At 37.6% G+C, this 26,090-nt stretch overlaps 1 protein-coding gene across 10 annotated transcripts in view; it reads left to right on the top strand.

Moving 5' to 3' along the window:
• Window positions 1-26,090, top strand: part of unc79 (UNC-79 domain-containing protein) — a 149,744-nt gene that overhangs the window by 100,823 nt on the left and 22,831 nt on the right. For 9 of the 10 annotated variants that reach the window (XR_014443471.1, XM_083137393.1, XM_083137400.1 and 6 more), the window contains 12 exons: window positions 1,639-1,729; window positions 2,026-2,234; window positions 3,050-3,113; window positions 5,286-5,616; window positions 6,048-6,137; window positions 10,651-10,848; window positions 12,184-12,302; window positions 19,823-19,988; window positions 21,743-21,860; window positions 22,651-22,764; window positions 23,531-23,671; window positions 24,936-25,090. Coding sequence is in view for 9 of the 10 variants with exons in the window: in XM_083137393.1 (XP_082993519.1) it covers window positions 1,639-1,729; window positions 2,026-2,234; window positions 3,050-3,113; window positions 5,286-5,616; window positions 6,048-6,137; window positions 10,651-10,848; window positions 12,184-12,302; window positions 19,823-19,988; window positions 21,743-21,860; window positions 22,651-22,764; window positions 23,531-23,671; window positions 24,936-25,090 (1,796 nt within the window). In the remaining variant the exon portion in view is untranslated. The remainder of the gene's footprint in view (window positions 1-1,638; window positions 1,730-2,025; window positions 2,235-3,049; window positions 3,114-5,285; window positions 5,617-6,047; window positions 6,138-10,650; window positions 10,849-12,183; window positions 12,303-19,822; window positions 19,989-21,742; window positions 21,861-22,650; window positions 22,765-23,530; window positions 23,672-24,935; window positions 25,091-26,090) is intronic. The other variant, XM_083137431.1, reaches the window with a different exon arrangement.

The following is a 26,090-nucleotide window of genomic DNA, read 5'->3' as shown; positions in this document are numbered from 1 at the left end:
ATAAGTAATGTCGTTTTTCGAGCACCACTGCAATTACTCCATCTGACAAGTGAATTCTGAAGTACATGGCACGTGCCATAGCTGTGTAATATAGGGCACGTCATTGTGCATGAGCGCTTAGAGGGAGAACGGTCTACTCCACGTTTTGGAACAATGTTGTGTGTTTAATCATGGCAGTGTCGGAGGAACACATACCGCATGCATGTCATGCTGTATGAATATCACCAGGGACATTCATCCAGCGCAGCGGCACGAAACATCAATGCCGTATATGGCCAGGGTGCTATGAATGTGCGGAAGTGCCAGAGGTGATTCCAGAGGTTTCATTCTGGAGACACCAGCCTCGCCGACAAGCCACAAGAAGGGGGACCTGTTGAGCTGGACAACGATGACCTGCGTGCAGTGGTGGAGGCAAATCCAATGCATATTGTTGAAGAAATGGCCAGCGAACTCCATGTCGACCGTTCATCATCTGCAGGACATTGGGTACGTGTCGAAACTCGGGAAATTCGTACGCCATGCGTTAACGCCTCAGCAGAAGCAGATTCAAGTGGACATCTGCAGTTTGCTGCTCACCCATCACAGACGTGAGCCATTTTTGGACAGAATAATGACGGGGGATGAAAAGTGGATCCTCTACCGTAACATTACACACAAACAGCAGAGGGTATCTAAAGGAATGGGGGGGGGGGGTGCAGGAATGTGCCAAAACAGGACCTCCACCCTCGCAAAGTGATGTTGAGTGTTTGGTGGGATATCCGTGGGATAATCCATTTTGAGCTCTTGGCACGTAACCAGACTATCAATGCAGATGTCTACTGTCAGCAGCTGTAACGCCTATGGACTGCATTGTTGGAAAAACGTCCTGCTCTGGTTCATCTTAGGGGTGTGCTCATCCACGGTGATAACGCGTGCCACACATGGCAAGATGGACCTGTGCAAAGGTGGAGGAATGTGGCTGGGAGAAATTCCCCCACCCAGCATTTTTACCAGATCTAGCACCAACAGACTACTGTCTTTTTCGCAGCCTTCACAACCACCTGTCCTGGAAAACACTGCAAGATGAAGATGACGTGTGATGAACAGTGACCCAGTTCTTTGCCTCCAAATTTCAGCGGGGGTTTCAGCAACTGGTTGGCAGGTGGCAGTCTGTTGTGGAGTCCGATGGAGGCTATTGTCCTGACCAACAGTAGTGTTCCAGGCAAGTTATCGTTCTTTTTCTCACGGTGCACAAATACATTACTTATGGGATGATCTGATATATGAAAAAATCTAGATGAAATTCTCCAAAGAGGAAGTTACTGCTCCAGAAATATGAAGAACGAACACTGAACACATTTCATTCTATAGGAAAATTTTGTTTGGATTTCAAAATCATTAAGACCCTTTTGTGGTCAAGTCCATAGGTCATCTGACTGCCGTGTTGGAGACTCAGGATTGATTCCTAGAATAAGTAGGAATTTTCACACTTTTGTCCCTGCATAAGCACACATAGGGTTCACCCAATCTTCTATCGGTGGGTTCTTGGGGATAAATGTAGCTAAAATCTTAACTTTTCCTCACAATCATTGATTTCAATTCGTTTGTAAGCTACGAGTTTTTCTAGTCTTAAGTAACTGTTATTTTCTTCATTCAAAGCTTCTCAATTGATGCTGATGACATAGATCCAGAACTAGCAGCCATACCAGAAAGTCCTAAATCAGACAGCACACTGCACGAGAGCCCACAGGTGAGCTATGCCAGAATTTAACTCACTTGATGTACCTACCTTCATATGCACTAATTATCTTAGCTTCACTGTTCTTCTAGGGGTATCTTTATTAAAGTGATAAGATTTGACATGTCTTGGCGTGTGTAAGGAGTAGTGAGGAAATAAATTGGTATTGGCTAAGCCCTAATTTACATTCACGCTAATATGTCTCTCACTCGGTACTTCCTGTGAGGAGAAAGTAAATTGGAGATGGTGTATATGTGGTACTACCACAGAACCATTGTTACTTGTATTGTTTTATTCTTCCACTTCAGGGTTCCATTGGTGAACTTGTGAGTCTGGAAGAAACTATAATAGCCGAGCAAGCATGTGTGTGTATAGAAGATGGCCAGGGAGAGGAACTAATAATGGTGAGACCAACGTTTGCTCTGCCGCAAGATGCGAAAGTGGTTGTGGAAAGTTCGCCCCAAGTTGTGGAGCCACATTCAGTCCAGCAAGTGAGAGCAACAGCAAGTGTGGTCAAGTGAGTAGACTACTTTGTACCTAGTGATAGAAAAGCCTTGTTATTTAGAAGCATTGTCAATATGTAAGCTGTAGGCATGGTCCTACCAGTTAAAACAATGCAGGTGATAAAAGCTCGTAGTGACAAGTTAATATAATAATAATATCATGTTTCTTTGTATGTGAAATGATTTTTCATTGTATCTATCATTTCTAAATAGCTTACCTTTTATGGCTGTTCTTGTTTTAACTTGTGTTAAGACAAGTTCGACTTTATCACTTTCTAACAACAGTAAGCATAACTTCGAACATACACAAAATAACAATTAAACATCACTCACTCCCAGCATAAATGCACACAGGTGCACATACCAAGTCCACTCTGCATTAGTTGGGGTAAAGCACCTCAACAGATAACACTAGCAGACAATAGTGGAGTTTCAGCCAGCACAGAAAATCACATTTGAGACGACAAAAGTGTCGAGGCTGGAAGGATCGTAGCGGGTTATGGCATGTGCATATCCATGTGTGGGTGAGTGAATGTAATAACATCTTAGCATAAAAACACCCACCAAATTTTTATATAAATCCATAAACAGAAGACCTTAGGAGAACTCTTGTCAGAAGTGCAGAAACAGAAAATAGGGGTCCACAGAAGGTTTATCAAAAATTCATGTCATATACAAGAACTTTAATAATTTTTCTTTGACATCTTACGCATAAGGATTAAGCACAATTGAAGCAAATAGTACCTTAACATGAGAATGTTAATGAGGTGTTATTTACACAAGATGTAAATTATACATAATCAAAGGAGGGTTATTTTTTCCATTACAGTCACGGTTTGGAAGAACCACCAAGACCATCATGGTACCTGGAAGGAGATGAGGATGAAACACAGGTAAGTGGAACACAATTGTTGAAGTGGTTTTAGTTTCTGTTGGTAAAATTGTGTGAATCTCCTCTTTGTGTCAACTTCATACAACTTCCCTTAAGTTGAGAACAAGTCTGCTGTGAAATTGTGAAAAATATACAATTTCTGCCACCAAAAGTGTAGAGCCATAACATGGCAACAGAGTGTGGATGGAATATCATTCTCCTTAGCCTTGTACCTTGTGTCTTGAATGGCTAGTGTAAAAAGCACTTGAAATATTAGTGACGAGGGAAGAAATGCCTGATATTCTCTTGTTTATTTTCACCCGGGAGATATTAGTAAGTTATAGGTTGTTTCTAGAAATATTGAATCATTTAACTTAACCTTAATTTTACCAATAAACCAACATACGAGGGGCATGTAAAAAAAAAAGGGCCGATTGGTTATTGCAGAGAATAAAATCAAGCGAGAAAATTGTTTTTTTGATGCTGTACAAGTGCATACCCTGGCTATTTTTCTACATAGTCACCATAACGCTCCAAGCACTTTTGGTACCGTGGAACAAGTTTACATAGACCCTCTGCGTAGAAATCTGCCACCTGAGATCTCAGCCAGTCGAGAACTGATGTCTTGAGCACTTCACTATAATCGAAACGTTGCGAAGCAATCCACTTTTTGAGATGAAGGAACAGAAAGTAATCACTTGGTGCAAGATCGGGACTGTATGGTGGTGATTAAAACGTTCCCATCGGAATTTTTGAATTGTCACAACAGTACGGTCAGCTATGTGTGGGCAGGCATTGTCATGAATAAGCAGAATTTCAGACCGTAACATTCCTCTTCGCCGGTTTTGGATTGCACGTTGCAGATTAAACAGTGTTTGGCTATACACATCTGCTGTTATGGTTCGTCCCGGTTCCAGGAATTCCACAAGGATTACACCTTTTTGTTCCCAAAACATGGTTGCCATGATTTTGCGATGTGATTGTGTTTGCTTGAATTTCTTTGGTTTCGGTGAACCAGAGTGAACACCATTGCATGGATTGCTGGTTCGACTCACCAGTGACGTACGATATCCAGGTTTCATCTCCAGTCACTATGTGAGAAAAGTCATCCCTATCCTCCTTCCAGTAGGCCAAAAAATCACGTGCTGATTTCATTCTTTCATCTTTGTGAGTGTTTTTGTCAACATTTGTGACACCCACCTTGCACACAGTTTGCGATAACCCAGATTGTCTGTTACAATTCGGTGCAATGTTTTATCAGATACTTCAGGAAACTCCTTGCCTAATCAGTAATGGTGAAATGGTGATTGGATCGCACTTTCTCATCAACCCATTGCACAAGGTCGTCCGTCTGAACATTAGGTCTGCTGCTCTGCTCGTCATCATGAATATTTGAACGTCCTTCCCAAAAAGCACGACACCATTGTCTTACCTTTCCTTCCCGAAAAGCACGACACCATTGTCTTACCTTTCCTTCACTCATTACTGTTGGTCCGTAAATGGCACACAATTCCCGATGAAAGTCAGCTGCACTCAGTCCTTTTGCGTTGAGAAATGTAATCACCAACCTCACCTCGCATTTGGTGGGATTTTCTATTACAGCAGCCATTTCAACTTCCTGCTACTCGCACGTACACACCTCCACACTTAAAAATATACCTCTGTTGCAGGCACAGAATACTAAAGCATGCTTCTGTGCATACGCAGCTTCATCAGTGTTGCCAGTCCCAAGTAAAAAATTATTGGCCCTTTTTTTTTTTACTTGTGCCTCATATAATTCACTAAAGTATATTCTTATTCTGTGTTTTTCTTATCATAGATGACAAGGAACTAGATAAAATCTTCAGCACACATTATTACTAGGGGAAAATAACAGCTTGCCAGTTTCAAACTAGCATTATGACAGGAGAAAAAAAGAGAGGTAGATAAAACTGGTGTAAATAGGTCCAAATACTTCCTCTTGAATGGTCTGGATCTATAATGTTGGAAGTGGAGGTCGCAAGAGATAACATGGAATACTGCTTACAGTACTGCTGTTAAGTCCACTTGAAATTATATCATTATTCATTTTTTATCTTGAATGTTGCATACATGTTTGACAGTGAGCAACCAGGTATACACATTTACTTTTGTTGCCACTATCCACTGATAAGTTTTCTTGAGTTTTAGTAAGCCCTTTGTAATTCTATTTCAGATGTGCGGAGCATTGTCGTCTCCTGATAGTATCTGCATGGCTACATCAGTGCAAGTCCAAGAACCTTTCGGTGCACAACAGAAACACTTTCCATTCAATGAAGATTCCAATGGTGGAAACAAACCCCCAGAAACCCTTGGATTGCTTGGCTATAGGGGAGGATCCCCTGTACCACGTCCTCTGGGCCACAGGAAACGTCCTGATCCGAAACCGGCTGCCACCCTCAGCCCCTACATTCCATGGCAGATCGAAGTTCATCCATCGATCAAGGTGCCACAGCTTCCTGCCCCCTCACCAGAGAGGTTACTTCCAATTGGTTCTGGCCTTTCAGGTAAATAACGATTTATTTACTTTATGCTTTCGGGGACACTCATGGCTTTAACACACACAACCTGCACTGATTGCTAAAAACATATGAAATATAAAGCATGCTAACAATGACCATAAATAACTGATGCTTTGTATGGTGGTTTATAAAGTGGTTAAAAAAAAAACGGGAAAGCAGAATATTAATGAAAATTTATTGCTTAACAATTTTTTTTCAGTTTTATTTATATATTTTTGTGTTAAAACTGCAATGTCCATTTATGTTTTCAAACAAAGGAAAAATGAGTACGCGACCTCCTCAAAAACATAACCAAATAATATTTTTTCTCATAAAACCATAGACAGAAAACAAAAAGTACTACTAAGTACTTAATGTGCATTCCCAATCTGAGGACAATGCAAGGTGCTCATATCTTTTGTCCTTTTTCTTTCAAGGACCGAAATCTTTATCCCAGCCAATCAAGGCAGAGGATACCATAGGCTCACCTGAATCTCCATTATCCAAAATGGACATTATCACTGTTGGTAAGTAGTACGGTTATAAAAGCAAATATGTATGTGTGTATGTGTAAACTAATATAAAGAAAGAAACAGCATAAAACTAAAATTTTATGTTTCTGGAATTTTACATTTCTCAACATTATACTTTCCTGGTGTGAATAAAGCTATTTCCTGGATTTTACATTTTCTTGCAATATAAGTTCTTCTACCTCAGCTCCAGAAATCGTGTATGTAATTGAGGTTCCCCTGCACTTGTTAGTCAAAATCATTGGCACTAATTTTCATGTTTTTACCAGTATCAAATAAAGCAAGTCTTAGGTGAACATACATGCTGTCATAGTTATGAATTTAATTAAAAATATACAGCATTTTAGCCGAGTTTTATTGTATGTTATTCAGTACATACATTTTCTGTACAAGTATTATATGTATAAGGCATGCAATACCTAAATTAGCACTTTAATATTCATAGACAGTATGAATTATGTCCTCATTTATGAAGATATCACATACTGAGTATAATTTCCAGCATAAACAATTATATGGCAATTTTGTAAAAATGGGGGAAAAAGTTATGCCCATCTACCAAAATCGGTATCGCAGAATAGTCTTTTATGTGTTACCAATTGACCGTAGCTATTGATGTAATGGTGTATTTACAATAAGTAGTTTTAAATTATGACTATACTATGTTAAACCATTTCTAGACATTTATTTGCAATAATTTACTGTTATACAAAGTTGAAGGTTTTGAGCTGATAGCCATACCTGCCATCTTTGTAAATATGTCTTTTTAGTTCATTCAATAGTATAATTAAGTCTTGTGTGATTGAAAATATCTGCACTTCAAAAGGAAATTGTGAGAGCTTTAGTGCATATAATGCATTTACTGTTTTTGTTATATTAAGCAATGTGTAATTTTCATCTTTATTTTCTGTATATAATGTTTAAAATTTAATGTTGATGAATAGAGACCCTTGTGTGAAATGAGATGTGTTTAGTGACCACGAGCACCCTCTTCTTTGATCTTGCACTCTTCTTAAATGTCAGGCAGTACAGCTCTTGTCTGTTGGGCTTGCTTGCTCTCGTATTTGTGTCTTTGGTGTTCACTGCTCACATACCGTTTGGCAGGATGTGTTGGTTAGTTCAGGACAACAGAACCAAGATTCCAAGCATTGGCATAGTCGTCCCCCTTCTCTGCTCCCTTTTTACCAGTTGGTGTTGCACTTTTACGTAAATCACCTCTGCAGCCTGCTTACATTGGAAGGTTTAAAGAGTGTTTCTCGTAGCCATGATTTGCCCATACACTTTGTTTGTAGCAGTTACTTTGCAATCTCATGAAATTGAGCATGGTTATTCAGATGTTAACGTCAATTTTCACATTGATGCATTGATGTTGATGCTAAGACAAAAGAGGATTAGTATATTTTGTTACTTAATGTATAAGCTCTTACTATTGGAATTGGAATAGTTAAAAGTAGTCACTTCCTTGTTTTCCAGTTTTTCTTTAAAAAGAAAGAAACTTTCGTGTGGGATAAAATAGAGAAAGGCTAGTATAAAATAGTGAAGACTGCATTGAATTTAGTATTTGTTACAGAATGGTGTAGTGGAACAAGAGCTTACAGTGTATATTTTTCAACATTAATACCTCTTATTTTCTAAATAGAATGCTTAAAATCTGTTACTGTTTACTATTGAAACTACAGTATATACTGTCAACAACTTCATGAATTCAGACATACCACAGCACAAGTGATGAATTAAATTATTTTGTTTAGCTTAATGTTGTTTATGAGTAGTTTTTGGTGGAATTGATCATCACTTCCCATCGTCTCTGTATGTACTCATGGATGTCTGGAATGGAAGGGGGGGGGGTTGACCTCCCTGGAAAATGAATGTCAACTATAAATTATATATTTCACATGTACAATTTAATTTCAGTCCAAGTAATTTATTCTAATTATATTATAAGGGTGTTGTAGGAACATAACTTCAAAATGGAGGGTTTTGTTTCCCCACTATTATGGGGGAAAATATACCTCATTTGCCCCCTCCTGGAAAAAATACCTTGCTTGCCCCTCCCTGGAAGAAAATCTAGGGGACCTCCATGTATACACTTGGTGAGGAAGAGCACATGTGTCATTCCTGAAATAGGGCCAATGCATTCCCAATCTGAGGACAATGCAAGGTGCTCAGTAATACAAGTGACCTAAGGCCAGCTCAGTAGTGATAAAAATCACGTGTGGAGCCAGCCAAAAGAGCAAACAGACTTGATCCAGATGCTCAGTACACATGGGAATTATGAAACCCAGCTTTTGGCATGGGGAGTTTCTCATGGAGAATTACTAAACCAATAATGACATACAGCATCCGCATGTTCATAGTGATATTGCCTTTTTTGATTATCGATATTGCCTCTTGAAGTGCAGAATTTGCAAGCATTGGATTCTTCACCATTACTAGAAATACTCCATTGAAGTACTTCCACAGCACAGTCTAAGTGAAAATGGGAACTTCAGACTTAGGGCATTTGGTTCATGTACTTGGGCAACAGGCCATTGTTATGATCGTACTGAATTATTGAGTTGTGCTGAATTTTATTGTAAGTACTTTCGAAAAGAGTAGACATTTTTTCCACCAATAACAGTTGAAGGTATTTAAACCACATTAAGAAATTTAAAATAATTTAAAACCTCGGGAGAGAATATTTTATCCTCTTAGGAGTTCTCTGTTTCATGCTTTGCAATTCAGACATTCTTTCATCGTTGCTTCCTTACTTGAGTTTTTCCTGCTTAAGTGTAGTTTTTCCAGCGTAACAAGTATGTTGTAGTATAATGACAACATCTATATTTCTACCAGCCCTTTGTGAAAGTTCCGGTCTTCAAGGTGAGTCCATCATTAATTTTGTTACTTTTATCTTCTGTTTTATTACAATTATCACAATTATTTCACCATTTCTGAACATTTCATTTACTTTCTTTAGTTTCATTTCTTTATTTCTTCAGAATTATCATTTCCTGCTTTTGAATAACTGAATACTTACATTAGCTCGGTATTTGTGTTAATGCATTTTTATTTTGGCATATTTCCCTGTTCTGAATTGTCTTCATCAAGAATTAATGTGCATGTCAATTCTATCAAACTTGATGTACGGCTGTATATTGAAATTCAGATCATAATCAAGTATTGAGAACAAGAGTAGAAAGGCAGGTTGTTATAGGAATGAACATTTTTTCAGTTACATATCTAACAAAGTTCATTCTGTTAGAATGGCACAGTTGTAATTTGTAGAATTTTCTTTTACTCAATTACTCACTCAATTACTCCACTTCAACAGCTACATTAGAATTATGCAGTTACTTTTTTTTTTTTGTGACAGTACAAAGTTGTAAAGAAATTCTCGAAACATTCTTCAAATCATGCATTATGTGATCCAAAGATGGTTGTTCCTGGAAATGAAGTTGTATCCATATGGCTATCCAGTGTTCATGTGATTGTTGTGCTGCGTGAGAGAGTGTGTACGTGTGTGCTTGCAGCTAGTTATTGCATATATAGCCCCAGTTGACACAAAGCATTTTGCTAGTCATGTAGAGATGATGATAAGTGCATTTTTGGGAGCTATTCCTTTCAAAGGTGATGACTTGTAGCTAAAACATACTGCAACTTCTATGTGCTTCCATGCCCCTCTCCCCCCTTCCCTTTCCATGATTGCAGCTCTGTATCACTGTTGAAATGGCTAACTGAAAAGCAACACAAATGCAAAACAAAAGAATCCTCTGAAAGCTTTTGCTGTTTGTTTGTGCTGACTGTGCTTTTGTTTGTGTGCAGCTTCTCATCATGAACGTTGCCCATTTTCACTTTTCCTTTTTTTTTTTTTTTACTTTTGTTAATACTTTCAACCCTCTAGAGGTCACTCTTTTCAGTTGGAAATGAGTTTTAAACATTATTATTACAGGGTGTCCACAAGAATTACTCTGAAAATTGGATACTTTGATTTTAAGGTGCAATCTCACATCCATTTTAATTTTAAAGGTGATTTTGGGCACCTCTAGAGTTTCTGTAACTGTTTGTTAGGAGTGCTGAACTGGCTGTTCAATTAAACTGGCATTTTTGATAGGGAAGGAGGCTGTGCGGTTTTAATAAACAAACTCTTATTTTGCATGTCCAAAGTTAGCTAGTACCAGAATCAGTTGTACAGTCACTGACACTTCTGGGTTGTAATGATCCCATTGGGATTCAATGGGATTGTTACATCCCAGAACTGTCCGTGACTGTACAATGATGTAAGAATTTGTTTCTTGAAATCCATACAGAGCATTGTGCTAGTTTGTATTTAGCAACTGTAACAGTGATCCTACTTACAAAATATGCACAAACACAGAGACTTCATGAGGTTACAAGGCCACTTGTGAAAGAAGAAAATGTACACCAGATTCCCCTTACCAGATGAGAGCAATCCGTTTTCAGAGCGATCCATTGGTGTGACATCTTGTATTATTGGTTTGTTTTAATATTTTACAATTATACATTGTTTCAGGTTCACCTGTGGAGATAAACAGTGAAAATAACTTGTCATCAGAAATTGCCTCTCCTCAAAGCGTGTCCCAGTTGGAGTTACCAACTCCAGAAAGACTTCTTCCCATTGGGTCATATCAAAAAGAGGGTGGTGGTATTGGTATGTGCTCATTAGTGGAAAGAGTGCGTCAGGCATTTGGAATGGCCAACGTATCAAATGGTATTATTCTTTAAATACTGATCTCCCTGATGTGTAGTGGTGTGCAGGCTTGTTTTGATTGAAGTCGTGATGAACACACGTTAGGAAAAGATGTTGTTTATAGTGTCCTGTGCAGTGGATACGTTAGGTCTGTTGCTTGCCATTCTGGGTAGTTGACGCTGACATTTTAAAATGCACTTACAGATGGAAATAGTCGGAAACTTGCATAGTTTGCATTATCACAGAATTATGGAAACTATTTAAATGTCAGAGTCAACTCCTAATTACAACTCCTGTATAAATATCTAAAATACTGTTATTATATATTTTTACATTAGTATTTTGATATAGAAGAGCAAGTAGGTTGTGAAAGGTGGTGTAAATATTTATAAATGGAATCAGTCTCTGTACAAGATCCAGTAGGTTCGTTGTAGCTCAAAATTTGAAGGATATGACACCCATGCATTCACAGCCTGCTGAAATTCATCAAATTGATGTTGAAGTCACTCATTTTTCCTTTGACAAAACAGTAACCCATAAATAAACAATATGAATTTATTATTAAGATGGATATCTAATGCATTATGTTATCTTCTAAAAGTTTAAGTAAATAATCCTCTCTAATCATAGGAGTAAAGTTCATTTCTTTTATTGCAGTTTTAATATATTTTAGATCTCATATATTTCATTTTTTTTATTACTTTTGAAAATTTAATAAAGTGCAATTATATAGCTTACATGCAAACTTTCTGATGAAAGTTACATTGATTTGTCAACTATCTCTACTGATTAACATAATATGCTGTAAAATCATTAGTTCCAGGTTAGATCTTGAGCATTATTTGGATTTTGTGTTTGTACTTTCATCAATATCATTACAAGGTATTATCAAAATGCTGCCAGAATGTAGCCCCTATGCTCATACAGAAAGAGATCTGCTTGACTGGATGGCACTTGGCAACCTTGCATATCATCATGGCAAGTGGAGTGAGATGCAACGTCAAATTCCTGCTAAAGCAGCTGCTTTAACTTGCCTTATCTAGCACCTGCAAACTGTAATGCCTCATCTAGCACATGCAAACTTAGAATAACCTAATAAACAAACAAAAGAAATAGAACCTGCTTATTGCCACAAATTCTCTATACTTCTATATTCTGAAGCATGTATCCAGCAAGTGACCCAAAAAAAGGAATTATACTGTTATGCATTAAGTGTTGAGAATGGGAGAAGTTAATTTTATTATCCTATAGTGTACATTACTCTTTTCTTTCTTACCGTTTGCCCTATATTTTACAGTGTGTACCATCACTGTTAGGTAATTATAATTCTGTTGTATTGGCAACCTACTTTTGTAGATAATCATATGGCTGACGATCTAGTTGACACAAGAGAGAGTGAAGCTGCTACTCCTGTAATAAGCCAAACTTTGGATCCATTCATCAAATACGAAAGCTATGAAAAGCACAGTATTCAGGTGAGTAGAAACTTACCAAATGTTCAGATACTCTTAAATGCTGTAGTTTAATTTATTACAATTAAACCTTAAGTATAGCTGAATTTTGAAGTGTATTTTTCACTACAGCACATTGTAGGCCTTTTTTTATGGTATTTTACTGGCAGTTTGAGACTGGTCAGTTTCCTGCATGCCTAAGGTTTGCATAATGGGGAAAAAATGTCATGTTCACTAGTAAGGTAAGGTAAAGTTCCCTGTGTATATAGCACCATGCCATGAAGGTACATTTAGGGGGGTGTGGGGGTAGGGCCCCACACATTCTCTATCTCATCCATTTTGGATGTTATGTGATCAGCACCATGCTCTGGCCACCTTTACCCCCCAGGTACCCATTGATCTGAGACTGGGTGAACCCAGAGTCGCTTTATGCAGGGACAAGGCTGGAAAAATTCCGACCTTAGATCACCCACACCAGGAATCGAACCCGGGTCTTAGACACCCTACCGACTTGACCACTGTGGCTCACATGTTCACTAGTAGCTTGTATTGTTTGTGTTATTGTTATAGTACTTGTGATACAGACTTGGTAAGTATTACATATATTCATTTCAATTTTCCTGTGCGCATAATATTAAAAATGAACTTGGCAACATGTATTAGGTGAGACAGTCAAACGGGAAGATTAAAAAAATTCACAAAAAATAGAGAGAACAAATATTAGTTATTTTTTTTTAACATGAATGTACTGTACATGAGTTGAAATTACTAGTGTACCTGAAAAATGTTCATTTTTTTAATATGGTGTCAGTAAGATGGCATCATTGGTGGCACACATTTTCCCTGCCTGCCCTCGATGACTATGACCCAGATGAAGAAACACACTTCCAGCAAGGTGGTGCAACTAGCCATACTGCCAGTGTGTTTACACAGTGGTGGCGATTAGGAAGGGGGGCACTTGCCCCTCCAATTTTTGCCACTTTTGCCTTAGCACTATACTAAACCTTACCTGCAAAGGGAAATATACTGTCTTCCCCCCCCAGTTAGTTTTGGCACCTTGCCCCCTCCCCCCAGTTTTGAAACCCAATTGCCGCCACTGTGTCTATGTTTTTGCTTAGACTCGCATTTCCTGGTCGTCTCATCAGCAGATTTGGCGATATTCCATGGCCTGCCCAACTTGACAGCTCCTGACTTTTTCCTTTGGGGTTACCTCAAATCCAAAGTATTCAAGGACAACCCCCAAGAACCAGGGATGATTTGAAGGAGCGAATTTGGCAAGAGATCCACAACATTCCGTTGGAGATGCTACGCAATGTCATGGGCAGATTTACTCTGAGACTCCGATAATGTGTGCAACACCAAGGACGTCATCTTACTGACACCATATTAAAAAAAAAAAAAACATTTTTTCAGGTACACTAGTAATTTCAACTCGTATACAGTACATTCATGTTAAAAAAATAACTAATATTTGCTCTCTCTATTTTTTTAAATTTTTTAAATCTTCCCATTTGACGACTGCCTCACCCTATATAAGTTATGTTTTAAGTCTTTAAGTCCACCTTATGCACAGATAGGCTAATTGGGACTGGACCTACAGTTTAAAGTGGGACACCTCCATTGGGTATTCAACCTGGGACTCCTTGATTACAAAGAATATAAAAAAGGAAAGTTAAAAATTTGTACTTACGTATGTGAGTATAGTGCTCTTATTGTAGAACGACGGGGCGGGCGGGAGATTGTTTACTAAGGTGGCTGTTAGAAAAAGGAATAGACATCCTTACTGCTTGGGAATATGTACGATGGTATAACCTTGTAACGGAATATAATTTTTTCTATGTCAATGACAGTATTTATAGACAAAAAGAAGGCTTGGCGATGGGAAACCCCATTTCGGGTATAGTAGCGAGCATTTTTATGCACTTCATTGAGAAGGCAGCTTTGGAAAAAACAGGAATGGGTATTAAATATTATGGGAGATACGTTGATGATATCTTGATTATAGGAAAGGGGGTAGCACTGAACAAGGTTTTTGAAGAATTAGAAAAACAAGATGAAAGAATAAACTTCACTAGGGAAAACTTAAGCGATGGAAAAATCAATTTCCTGGATCTTAGTATCTTGAAAGAAGGGAATAGGATTAGAACAGGAGTACATCATAAACCCCTATCGGGGAACTTATATATTAACAAGGAATCGGCGCACCCCGAAATAACAAAGAAAAACGTATTCCTTAACTTTTTTATTAGGGCCGGTAGACTATGCAATAATGAAAAAGAAAAAGACAACGAAATTCGGTGGATAAGAAAAACAGGATTAAAAAACGGATACACAAATAGAGAAATGGATAAGATAGCGGAGAGAGCACGGAAAATTATTAGGAAAGAAGGGGATCAAAAAGAAGGGGAAAAAATCGAAAATAGGAGGGTAAAGTACGTTGGCATCCCTTACCATCAATCCGTATCGGAAAAAATCGGAAAAATAACGAGAGATTTTGGAATCGTTTGCGGGATGAAAGCACCAAAGAATGTAGAAAAATACTTCACCGATTATAAGAAAGGAAAGACAACTAGGGAAATACCGGAAAAACAGAAGGGGGTTTATCGAATAGAATGCCAATGCGGGAAGGAGTACATAGGACAGACGGGCCGAAATATGGGTAAAAGATGGAGCGAGCATGAAAAGGACATAAGGGAAAAAGTTCCCAAAACGGGTCTCTCAGAACACATTTTGGAAAGTGGGCATAGAATCGCAAAAAAAGAGATAATCAGAAAAGAGGGGAGGAAATTAGGAAGAAACGTGTATGAAACAGCGAGTATTTGTAGGGGGGGGGAAGAATAATCTTAATAGGGACGAAGGAAATTTGGAAGAAGGGTGGATCAATTTCCTCAAAAAATGGGATAAAGCCTGGAAGATTGAACCCAATATCGGTTTCCACGTCACTCCGGAAGTTATGCAAGCTGCAAGAGAGGAACGTGAATTCACGTTGGATTTGTGATGTAATAAGGGGAAACGAGAAAATTAAGGGGAGGGGAAATATTCGTTGTGAATTGACCTTCATGTGGATGGATAAGCACAGTTGGGTAGGAAAGGCCAAACCTGCAGGTTGCATTGTGATTTATGCAGGTTTTTTAGATTTTTAACTTTTTAAACTTTTTTACCTGTGAATAGGTCTACTGTACAAGTTTTATTAGGGAACGGCTTGGTTTTTACGTACTTCTAATAGCAAAAACTTAATATTTTAAATGTACCCTAACCAACCCTTAACCACAATCCTCATATTACATTTTTGACGCAGTACTATGCCAAGTACTTAGTTTTTATACGAACCTGAGGAAAGAGATAGTCAATCTCTGAAACGTCGTTCTACAATAAGAGCACTATACTCACATACGTAAGTACAAATTTTTAACTTTCCTTTTTTATATTCTGGATTTGTGAGTAACACGCGACAAACCTATAAAATGCTATTGATTACAAAGTAACAAAGTTACCACTATACCATCTGGGAGGCCCTTGTATGTTGAGAGAAATGAAGGAAGTAATAATAATTAGTGTTGAGAAGTTGCTCTCAAATTTTGATTCGATATGAGATTGGAGTTCACCTTTCTTTCAACTCTGTATTCTTCATGCTGAAACTTCTTTGCTTAGTCCATGACATCCCACTTTCGCAGGTGAACCCTCAGGTTGCTGTTGGAAGTACTAGTGATGCAATGAGCTATGGTGACCATCTATTGGTTGTTGAGAACGGGTCATCCACAAGACAATCGCTTTGACAGGAATGAAGTAATAATTATGATGGCAACCTGCCAAGGATGACCATAACAGATTAGTCAGTACTTCATCTGTACTGGTCAATATACTCATATAATTAAAATTGCAAATAAATTTACTAATCTGATACATCTATAAATAGCCTTGTAACTAAGGGCAAAATTCTGCCATGCCATTACTTTGTATGTAAAAAAATAATGTCCCTTTGTTTTATAAAGTAAATGTGTACATTCACACTTGTGTTTTATAAGATAAAACCTATTGCTGTGACCTGGGTATATACAATAATTAAGAAGAGAAATGAATCATTCAGTTTTTTCATAAAACATTTGCAATTTGATGTGTAGAATGTTGGTTATTGGTATTGGTAGATTTTATATGTATCAGCAAGAATTTCATATTGGTCCGTTACTAATGTAAATATTTAAATTTCTCAGCTTTCTAGACATATATATTTTTTAAAAAAAATAGCATCAAATTCAAGTATAAGTTGTGGATTGTGTGTCTTATGACATTAGGTGTTGGAATGTAGTGAGAACATTTACAGTAAAACACTGATTTCTTGTTCCCAGATATTTCATTTTGCCACATTCAATTTTCATGGCCCCAAAAAAGCTAAATGTTATAAAATGTTCCTCCATTGTATATTTTCCTGCATTTTAAGTTTTCTTGTCTTGGTCCCCTGGAAAATGTAAAATTGAGGTTTTTCTGTAAATTCTTCTGCTGGTTCCTAAACTTCAGTGCCTACAAAGGTATATACATATTTTACATATATCTTCACTCATGTTTTTCCTGGTATTTTGCATTGTGCACAAAATCTTAGTTTAAGGAGTGGTCAACATAGACCTGTGTGCACGAAAATGATGAGGATAAGTGAATAGCTGTGGAGAAAAATTATGAAAGTTCACTTTCACTGAAAACAGAGTATTTTAATTTGAAAACAGTGATGTGCGGTGACGTCGACACTTGGGGTAGCAATGAGTGGGGTGCCCAACGGGTCATAACCCCCCCCCCCCTTTAGGGCCCAGTATTCCTAAAAGAAGAACGTCAAATACAGGAAAAATTGCAAAGTTAGGAATGAGTACAAAAAATTGTACACATAACTTCCACCCACTTTTGAAAATAAAAAACGATTTGATTTGACTACTGAGCCAGAGATGCCGGATTTGAATCTCGGCTTGGCAATGGGTGATCTTTGTGTGTCCCTTCATCAATTCTATCGTATCGTCTTCGCGATTAGCCAAAAATGGCGGAAAACGAAGTAAAATAAACCAAATCAAACAATCAATCAATGAATGATTTGATTTGATTCGCTTTTTTGACACATTTGGTTAATCGCGAAGATGATACGACAAAATTAATGAAAGGACAAACACAAAAAACACCCATGTCCAGGTAGGGGTTGGAACCCGGAACTCCTGCTGTTGCAGCGCGTTGTGGTAACCACTCCCCCCCCCCCTGGTTGGTTGATTTGACGTTTTAAGTCCATTTTATACACAGAAAGGCTAATCGGGACTAGACCTATAGTTTAATGTGGGATCCGAACCACTATATACCTCCATCGGGTACAGATCCGGTACCACTTGCACTCCTTCACAGAGGTCGGCCGACAACAAACATGTGAGGAAGGCGCTAACCATTCGGATACGTGGGTATCGGTAAAGCAAACTTCATTTTTCCTGAGTAGTAATTTTCAATTGAATTTTTGAAATACCATCTTTATATATGATTAACGTTTTTTTTTTCAAAAAATTTGCATTGCTTGATTTCCCTAATTTCCCCATCTCACGATCTCGTTACTGATGGATCCGGGCTCAAATCCTGGCCTTTGCATGAGTGTTTCTTTGCAACTAATCTTCACCAGTTTAATTTAATCAAGGTTCATCGTCATGGCAGAAATTAGGTAAAGTGATGGATGAGAGAAGAAAATACAAATAATTTCTTCCCAGTGCATCTGCAGGGCACTGTGAAATCAGGAGCCTAGAATTCTCTGTTCATGATTGTCCCTTATAACATTCCAAGCTCTTAGCTACTTATTCCGATTAAATCTATACAGCTAGAAAAAGCGATGGGTAATAAAACACACCTTTAAACAAACCTTTTTTCTACTTTCTTCAATGATATTCATTTGGCTTTTTGAGTTCTGGGATACATTTTTCATTTCTAATTTTTTCATTATTCACTGCAGGCAGAGTACAACACATAAGAACAAGAATGCACGCTCGTCATGAATTCCGGCCTGAATTGTTCTTTGTGAGGTCATCACTCATCCTCATTTTCGCAATAACCAAATGTGGCAGAAAAGCAAAGTAAAATAAACGAAACCAACAACAAGAATTAGAATGCACGTTCACTTACCCAAATAAGTACATCCGTATTTATGATTGTTTAGCTTATCCATTTTTTTTATTGGAGGCCAAGAGATTAGTATATTTAAATAAAACACTACTGAAACGAGAACAAGAGAGAGCGTGAGCAAATATTTGTTAATTAATCATTATATATTCCATATTTAAAAAAAAAGCATTGCCTAACATTTTTGTCTGCACATAAGACGTTCCAATTGCATAAATAATAAAAGTACATCCCATATTATACAACGTGTAAAAAGTAGTGTAAATACAGAGAACAGAAGTACTGCAGAAAAATTTCCCCTTAGTTCTTTAGAGGATTTACAAAGGAAGCGAAGGGAATCCAATCCCCTATCTGTCCTATAGGAGATAGACTGGAGGACCTGAAAGCATGGGCTTTCAACCATTGGAGCGGGGGCGAGGGGGCAAGGGAGGTAGAGGCAGAAATCTTACTTTTCCCTTCGAAAACCCGTTTCTACCTGGAACTGTGAGGTGGAGAAAGAGCGAGCTAGGCCGCTGAATGCACCGAGGGACGAGAAGCACATGAAAAAAAAGCGTTGCATATGAACTGTGGCTTCAACAAAACAATAAATATTGTGATTTGAAAATAATTAGAGGTTTGAGATTGATTGATCTATCTCTGCTAGACTAGCTACTCCTCAGTGCATGTCACTGTTTGAAAATAAGGTGTACAGTATACATTGAATAATACATGTTGTACATTGGAATAATTGCTTTGATCTTTGCAAACAATATGGTGCTGGTGCACCTGTCGACCAGTCTGTCTCCCTTACCCTACAGCAAGCAAGAAAAACAATGTAAGTATTCTTGTAACCCAAATATGCATTTATAATAATATTTAGGAACATATATATTAAATGTGACAGCCTCGCCATATAATAATTTTTGCACTAGTTCTTCCCCAAGCTCTTAAATTATTTAATGGTTGTCAAGGCTTGACTGCATCCCAACAAAATATGAAAACACATAACAATTAATGTGTGTTTTGTTAACAGAACCACTCATGTGTAATATTTTTAAAATGAAACAATAAAATGGTGGTTAAAAGTCTAGTTATCACTTAATATTTTATGGAGAACCTGACTAATTCATTAAGGTATGACTGATGAATTTTGCCTTAGAAAGAGAAAGAAACTTACATTACAAACATGAATTGTGTCTCTTCATTAAATAAGAAAATAACAACATAGCATACTTATGTACTCAGTTTTGACTATACGTTACTCTGCCCCAGTCCAAGATATAGTGCCGAGTAGGCTTGAATTGTGCAGAAATGAGTGGGCTTTCATCATCCATTCCTGTTGTACCAATCAGCATAGAGAGATAGGGACAATAACCAAAATATCAAATGCTTCTTGCCAATTTTCCATGAAGTAAAAAATAATAATTGATTTTCAGAAGGGCATGAGATCACCTGGAGATGATGTTCAGCATTGGCACTCTAGTCCCAAACGGCTTGTAAAGCAAGGAGCTGTGGATATGCTGCCTCCACCTCTGCATGTAGAAGGTGATGAACCACGAGCTCCATTTTACCGAAAAGTTCAATCTGACAGAAAACATGCAGGTATATATCATGTGCTGACCAAGATTATAGGTACTTCCAAATAAATGTAATTATAACCATATAACCATTAAATTTTTGTTAAAACACTACACAAAAAAAATAAACAGCACAATAAAATACACTTTAAAAATCTGTCCAAGCTTTCGACTCAGTCCCAGTCCCAGTGTCATCATTAGGGCTAGTCAAGAGACTGAGAAGAAGAAGCAGCAGCAGAAGTTCTGATGTCAGAGAGGAAGAAGAAACCGCAGAAGTTCTGATGTCGGAGAGGAAGAAGAAGCAGCAGAAGTTGTGATGTCAGAGGAAGAAGAAGCAGCAGAAGTTCTGATGCCAAGGGGAAGAAGAAGCAGCAGAAGTTCTGATGTCAAGAGGAAGAAGCAGCAGAAGTTCTGATGTTGGAGAGAAAGAAGCAGCAGAAGTTCTGATGTTGGAGAGATAGAAAAAACAGAAGTTCTGATGTTGGAGAGGAAGGAGCAGTAGAAGTTCTGATGTCTGAGTGTAAGGAGCTGCAGAAGTTCTGATGTCTGACAAGAAGCAGCAGCAGAAGTTCTGATGTCTGAGAAGAAGAAGCAGCAGAAGTTCTGATGTCTGAGAAGAAGTAGCAGCAGAAGTTCTGATGTCTGAGAAGAAGCAGCAGCAGAAGTTCTGATGTCTGAGTGTAAGGAGCTGCAGAAGTTCTGATGTCTGACAAGAAGCAGCAGCAGAAGTTCTGATGTCTGACAAGAAGCAGCAGCAGAAGTTCTGATGTCTGACAAGAAGCAGCAGCAGAAGTTCTGATGTCTGAGAAGAAGCAGCAGCAGAAGTTCTGATGTCTGAGAAGAAGCAGCAGCAGAAGTTCTGATGTCTGAGAAGCAGCAGCAGCAGAAGTTCTGATGTCTGAGAAGAAGCAGCAGCAGAAGTTCTGATGTCTGAGAAGAAGCAGCAGCAGAAGTTCTGATGTCTGAGAAGAAGCAGCAGCAGAAGTTATGATGTCTGAGAAGAAGCAGCAGCAGAAGTTCTGATGTCGGAGAAGAAGCAGCAGCAGAAGTTCTGATGTCTGAGAAGAAGCAGCAGCAGAAGTTCTGATGTCTGAGAAGAAGCAGCAGCAGAAGTTCTGATGTCTGAGAAGAAGCAGCAGCAGATGTTCTGATGTCTGAGAAGAAGCAGCAGCAGAAGTTCTGATGTTGGAGAGGAAGAAGAAGCTGAAGTTCTTATGTCAGTGAGGAAGTAGAAGCAGAAGTTCTGATGTCACTATTTCTGCTGCTTCCTCCTCTCAGTCTCTTGACCCGCTGCGATGATGACTCTGGGATGGAGTTGAAAGCTTGAACAGACTTTTAAAGTGTATTTTACTGTGCTGTTTATTTGTTTTGTGTTGTGTTTAACAAAAATGTTGCCTGCATGTGAGATAAGAAGTTTTTTTAATGTCATGTAAACATTAAGTATAAATTTCTATTGCACTTATTTGTGAAATTGATCTATACATCATTTTAGAGTTTGTTTATCATAACCTAGAGAAAAATTATGGTGACATTGTCAGAGTTTCCTATCAGTAACACTGTTAATTATTGGGTGAAGGAGAAATAATTAAAATCATCTGGATTATGTATACTTTGCACACCATTCTTGAATTATTGCAGAGATACATCCCTTCCCTACTACCAATTAAAAAGCAAGCTGAGATTTTGCATTAGCTTTGCCAGTTTTTTTACTACCTGGTTAATGAATAAAAAACAGTGTAGATACTATAGTTATAACATAGAGAATTTCACAATTTACAGCAACAACAGCAAAAGCTGAAGATCATATACACAGTCAACGACAAAGGCAGAGAAAGACTGGACTCTTCACCATGGATCAGCATTCATTCTCTGATTATCCAAGGCGACCTGGATCTTGGTAAGTTTTTTACCTTGATATTTAGTCGCATAAGTAATTCACTATTGGAAGTTTTGTTTCAAAAAGATTTCTGGAAGAAAGTGTAGATTCTCTCCTGAAGTTGCAGCAGTAAGAATGATAATGGAATTCTACTTCTTGTGGAATGATGAACTTATACTATGAAGTCAGCCTAGATGCACGAATGTGTTATTGTATTTATCCCATAGTTTATTTTATCATTGCGATTTGAATTTTGTTTACAGAAAACAAATTGGAGAACATTCAATGAAGCTAGCTCAATAAAATGTGTGTAATATTGATGGTAATTCGTGAAGTATGAGAAAACTGTGTATTTGTTGCATCCAGTGACTACGTTAAGTTAAATAACTGGGGAGGGCAAGGGAATAGGAATATTTTCTAGAATGGCATTCATATTTAATATGCCCCTAAATACCACACAAAAATGCATAAATGAACTAAAAGAGTATTTATTTATCTAGTTTTTCTCAGTTTGCTTGGGGGTGTGGGTGGGAGGTAAAGGGTGCTTCCCCTGTTGTACAGTCTCTGGTTGCACCAATTTATATTTTAATTGTACCCCTCTCTGTTTCCTGATATTTGGTCAGCTCACAATTTCCTCACCAAAGGTTCCAGATTTGATTCTGTTTTGGCCATAGTTATTTCCTTTGTGAATGGTGCTCCATCATTTTCATCTAATCATCATTTATCACACAGCCTAAAGAAGCAGAAGAGCAACACGAGAAGAGAAAAATAGAAAAAATAGTAACTAAAGATTTCTTTGCCCAATTTCCAGGTATGGTTCACGGCTTCAACCACAGCTAGACCCTGCTAGCCAGCAAGCATGCCATGCTTCATTTGATTTAAAGCAAAGTGCTTTCAGAGTAGGGGATGAATGTGTACATGAGAGGTGAGTATTTTCCTTGTAACACAAGTATGAGGTATATGATGTAAAATTAAATTAAAAATTCCACAAATTAGGGACCTAGAGAAGATAAAGAAAATTGACTCTCATTGACTTTCGTAATCAAAACTTATAAATAATGTTTCAGCGTGAAATCATCTTTAATTTCTATCAAATGTACAGGGGAAATTCAGTTGCTTATAAAATTATTTAAAAAAGAAGGAAATGGCAACTCTGGACACTTATTTCCAAATTTAAGCATTAATGTGTCATGTGTATCTCAATGAGCTGTAACAATAAAACAGAATCCATATGTCATCATCCTCAGGCAGTTATGTTGCAATAAGGAATACTGGCTCAAGTTAAACATCAATCGATAAAAATCAAACAAGAAAATTCATCATACTGTCATAATATGCACAGTTGTTAATTGTGAAATATGTTAGATATTTGTGTAGATATTCGGGGAAAAAGTAGTTCTACCTTCAGCAAGCAACTGACTGAAACTTTTATCTTGGTGTGTCAGAAGGTCAGCATTCGTATCAAACTTATATTTTTAAACTCAAAATTATGTTAATGATGCTAGGAGGATATTTGTGTTGTAAAATAAATATCTACTGTTAAATCTGAAGGTTTACTTTTGAGGATGTCAGTATGCATTAACATCCCCAAATTGATATTGAATCATTGTTTATTATGGCAAGTATCTCTGTGAAATATGCACAGATTTGTCTTTCTTTCTACTGGCTTTGAGATTTGTTTGAATTTGCAGGTGTTCTGAGTGTGGAACCATTAAGGAAGAATACAGTGATGAAGACCTTGGACTGTGCATTGTAATCCTTGGTACCTTCATCCACCGTGAGCCTGCATTGGCTGCACCATTGCTCCCTGAGATACTGCGAGTTGTGGCCAAGTACGTGAACTTATGCTATCACACTAGTTATGTTTTATAATTGCCATTCGAGCAAAAAATAAGTTGTAAACACACAATTGCATTTGCCTGAAAAGAGTTATTTTTATGGACAATATCTTATTTTTCTGTAGTTTGTTTTCTTGTGAAAAACTACCTTACAATTTAGTTTTTTGTCGAGTTGAATAGTAAATAGACATATTGGTGTAATAACAAGTTAAACAAAGTTACGTTAAAGATGCAATGAGTGAAACACTGCACGTGGAGTTTGTGTGTGTGTGTGCGTGTGTGAATAATCTGTGAGGTACCCATTTCATGTTTCTTCTCTGTTCTTCTTGAAGGTTCGCATAACCACTGTTTGTACATGCAAAATAATCTAACACAGTTATTTTTAGTGGTTTTTATTCATTTCATCTGCTACGTTTTGTTCTAGTTTCTCAGAACTTTCTCAAGCTACACTAAGTTATACATACAAAAACACAACCTCACATGGCAGTCACTCTACACTTCTAAGGAAATAATGTGTGTCCTTATTTCCTCCTGGTTTTTCCTTGCAAGTGTTCCTTACAGCTAGCTGTTTCTCCCCCTTCCCTCCATCCTGTAACCTATTCTTCTTGTCTTCCTTCCCCTCCTCCTTCTGGTGGCACTGACCTTCTCTTTCTCCTTTAACTCATCTGTGTGTGATCTGCATTTTATAGTTACTTGTATGCAGATATCCTTTTGTTCTAATGAAATTCTGTTTCAGTAAGTACTGTGACTTGTGTGCATTTAACATGCATTATGTAAGAAGATGAGGACAATGAAGAAGAAGAAACTGTACCATCCATTTAAGTATAATTATACATGTAAAACTGACAATAAAAAAAATATGTGAATGTTTTAGGGGAAAGAGGAAGGGTTCCAGCATAATGGCGATTTAGGTTTCAAAATATGTACTTCTCTTATTGACATTTTTCATTTTCTCATACAAAATAAACATTCCCTCAAATGTAAATAACATAAAATAAAAATACTGTATTACTTTAGGCTTTTGGACACATAGAAGATGTACAGCCATATATGTCGACTGGTTAAGATAGTTTTCTGCTGCTAACAACAGCTGAAAGGAAGATAAGATGTGAAGTCAGTTCTAGGTTGGTACTTGGTGGTAGAACACAGCAAGTCAGAGACCCAGCTCTGAGACCTGATTAAGCATCTGTACAATTGAAATAGTGTGTTTAAAATGAACTGATTGATTTCCAAGTACATTTTTTAAAATATATTTCAGAATCGCTTTGAATGCAACTTATCCTTGGCAAAACGAGACAAACATTTACCTTCCTGGAGGAGCAGTTAGTGTGGCACACCAATTTGTACGATGTGTGCTGCATCAATTAGCACCTAATGGAGTCTTCATTCAGATGTTTCAGACTCAAGTTGATGGTATGTATGAAATGATAACTGAATTTCCATCACATTTGATTGTGTGCCCTAACTGGTATTGTCATGTTTCTAAAATGCAACTCGTAAAGAATGTATGCAATTTTGGTTTGATATTGTTACCTCTGTAATATCCTCACAAACAAAGAATTAATATGCTGCATGCCAGAATTGTAAGCATGGCCAAGCCATTGACATAAATCATAATGATAAACCGTTGTTTTATTGCAACAATATAATAATATCTCAAGGGAAAATTGTCTACTCGATTCACCAGATGACTGGTTGCCCGTCCCAACTGTTTATCTTTATTTCCTGACATTTGATAGCTAGTATCCTGAAGTGCATAATTATTCTCATTTGTTTTCAAATTTTACACACCTTGTTCAAGAAAATTCTTTGAAACTTACGGATAACGTTTTAGTCATAAAGTTTACATTGTGTGGCATCTCATTGTTTGAATTTTGAAAACCCATGAATTTAGAGCTGGATTAGAAAACATGAAGATCTAAGCTGGGACCTGCGTTTTCGACTCAATCTAATGCATTTTTTTACTTTGTTGTTATGTTATGATACTATTAACTGAACTTAATTTCCTTTATTTACTATAAAAAAGAATAATTTTTTCTCTGCTTTGAAATGAATGATGTCAGTTTCCAGGTGGGAGGAGAGGGTCAACTTAGCAGTTGCACCCATCCCCCTTGCGATGCCCATGAGTGCATGTTCAGATTATATCTTTTTGCTACGCAGGGACGTCACCACTGGGTGGGCAATGGGGACTCGAACTCACCGTAAATATAGTCTCAGCTCTCCCGTCTGCCCACCCAAATACTAGAATGAATACATGATAGCTATATATTATTTAGATAGCACAAAGTAACAAGCTAGAAAATAATTATAGTATAAAGCAAGCACACAAAGTGGCCTTAACAATTGAATAACATAACTCAGTTCCACTTCAAAATTGATGAACGTTTCTAGATTCTCCATTAGGTTGGTTTCC

The sequence above is a fragment of the Lepisma saccharinum genome, chromosome 1 (assembly GCF_977018435.1).
Source record: "Lepisma saccharinum chromosome 1, izLepSacc3.1, whole genome shotgun sequence".
Lineage (NCBI taxonomy): Eukaryota > Metazoa > Arthropoda > Insecta > Zygentoma > Lepismatidae > Lepisma > Lepisma saccharinum.
The sequence above is the reverse complement of the archived record's forward strand: the minus strand, read 5'-3'. Positions and strand labels throughout refer to the sequence as shown.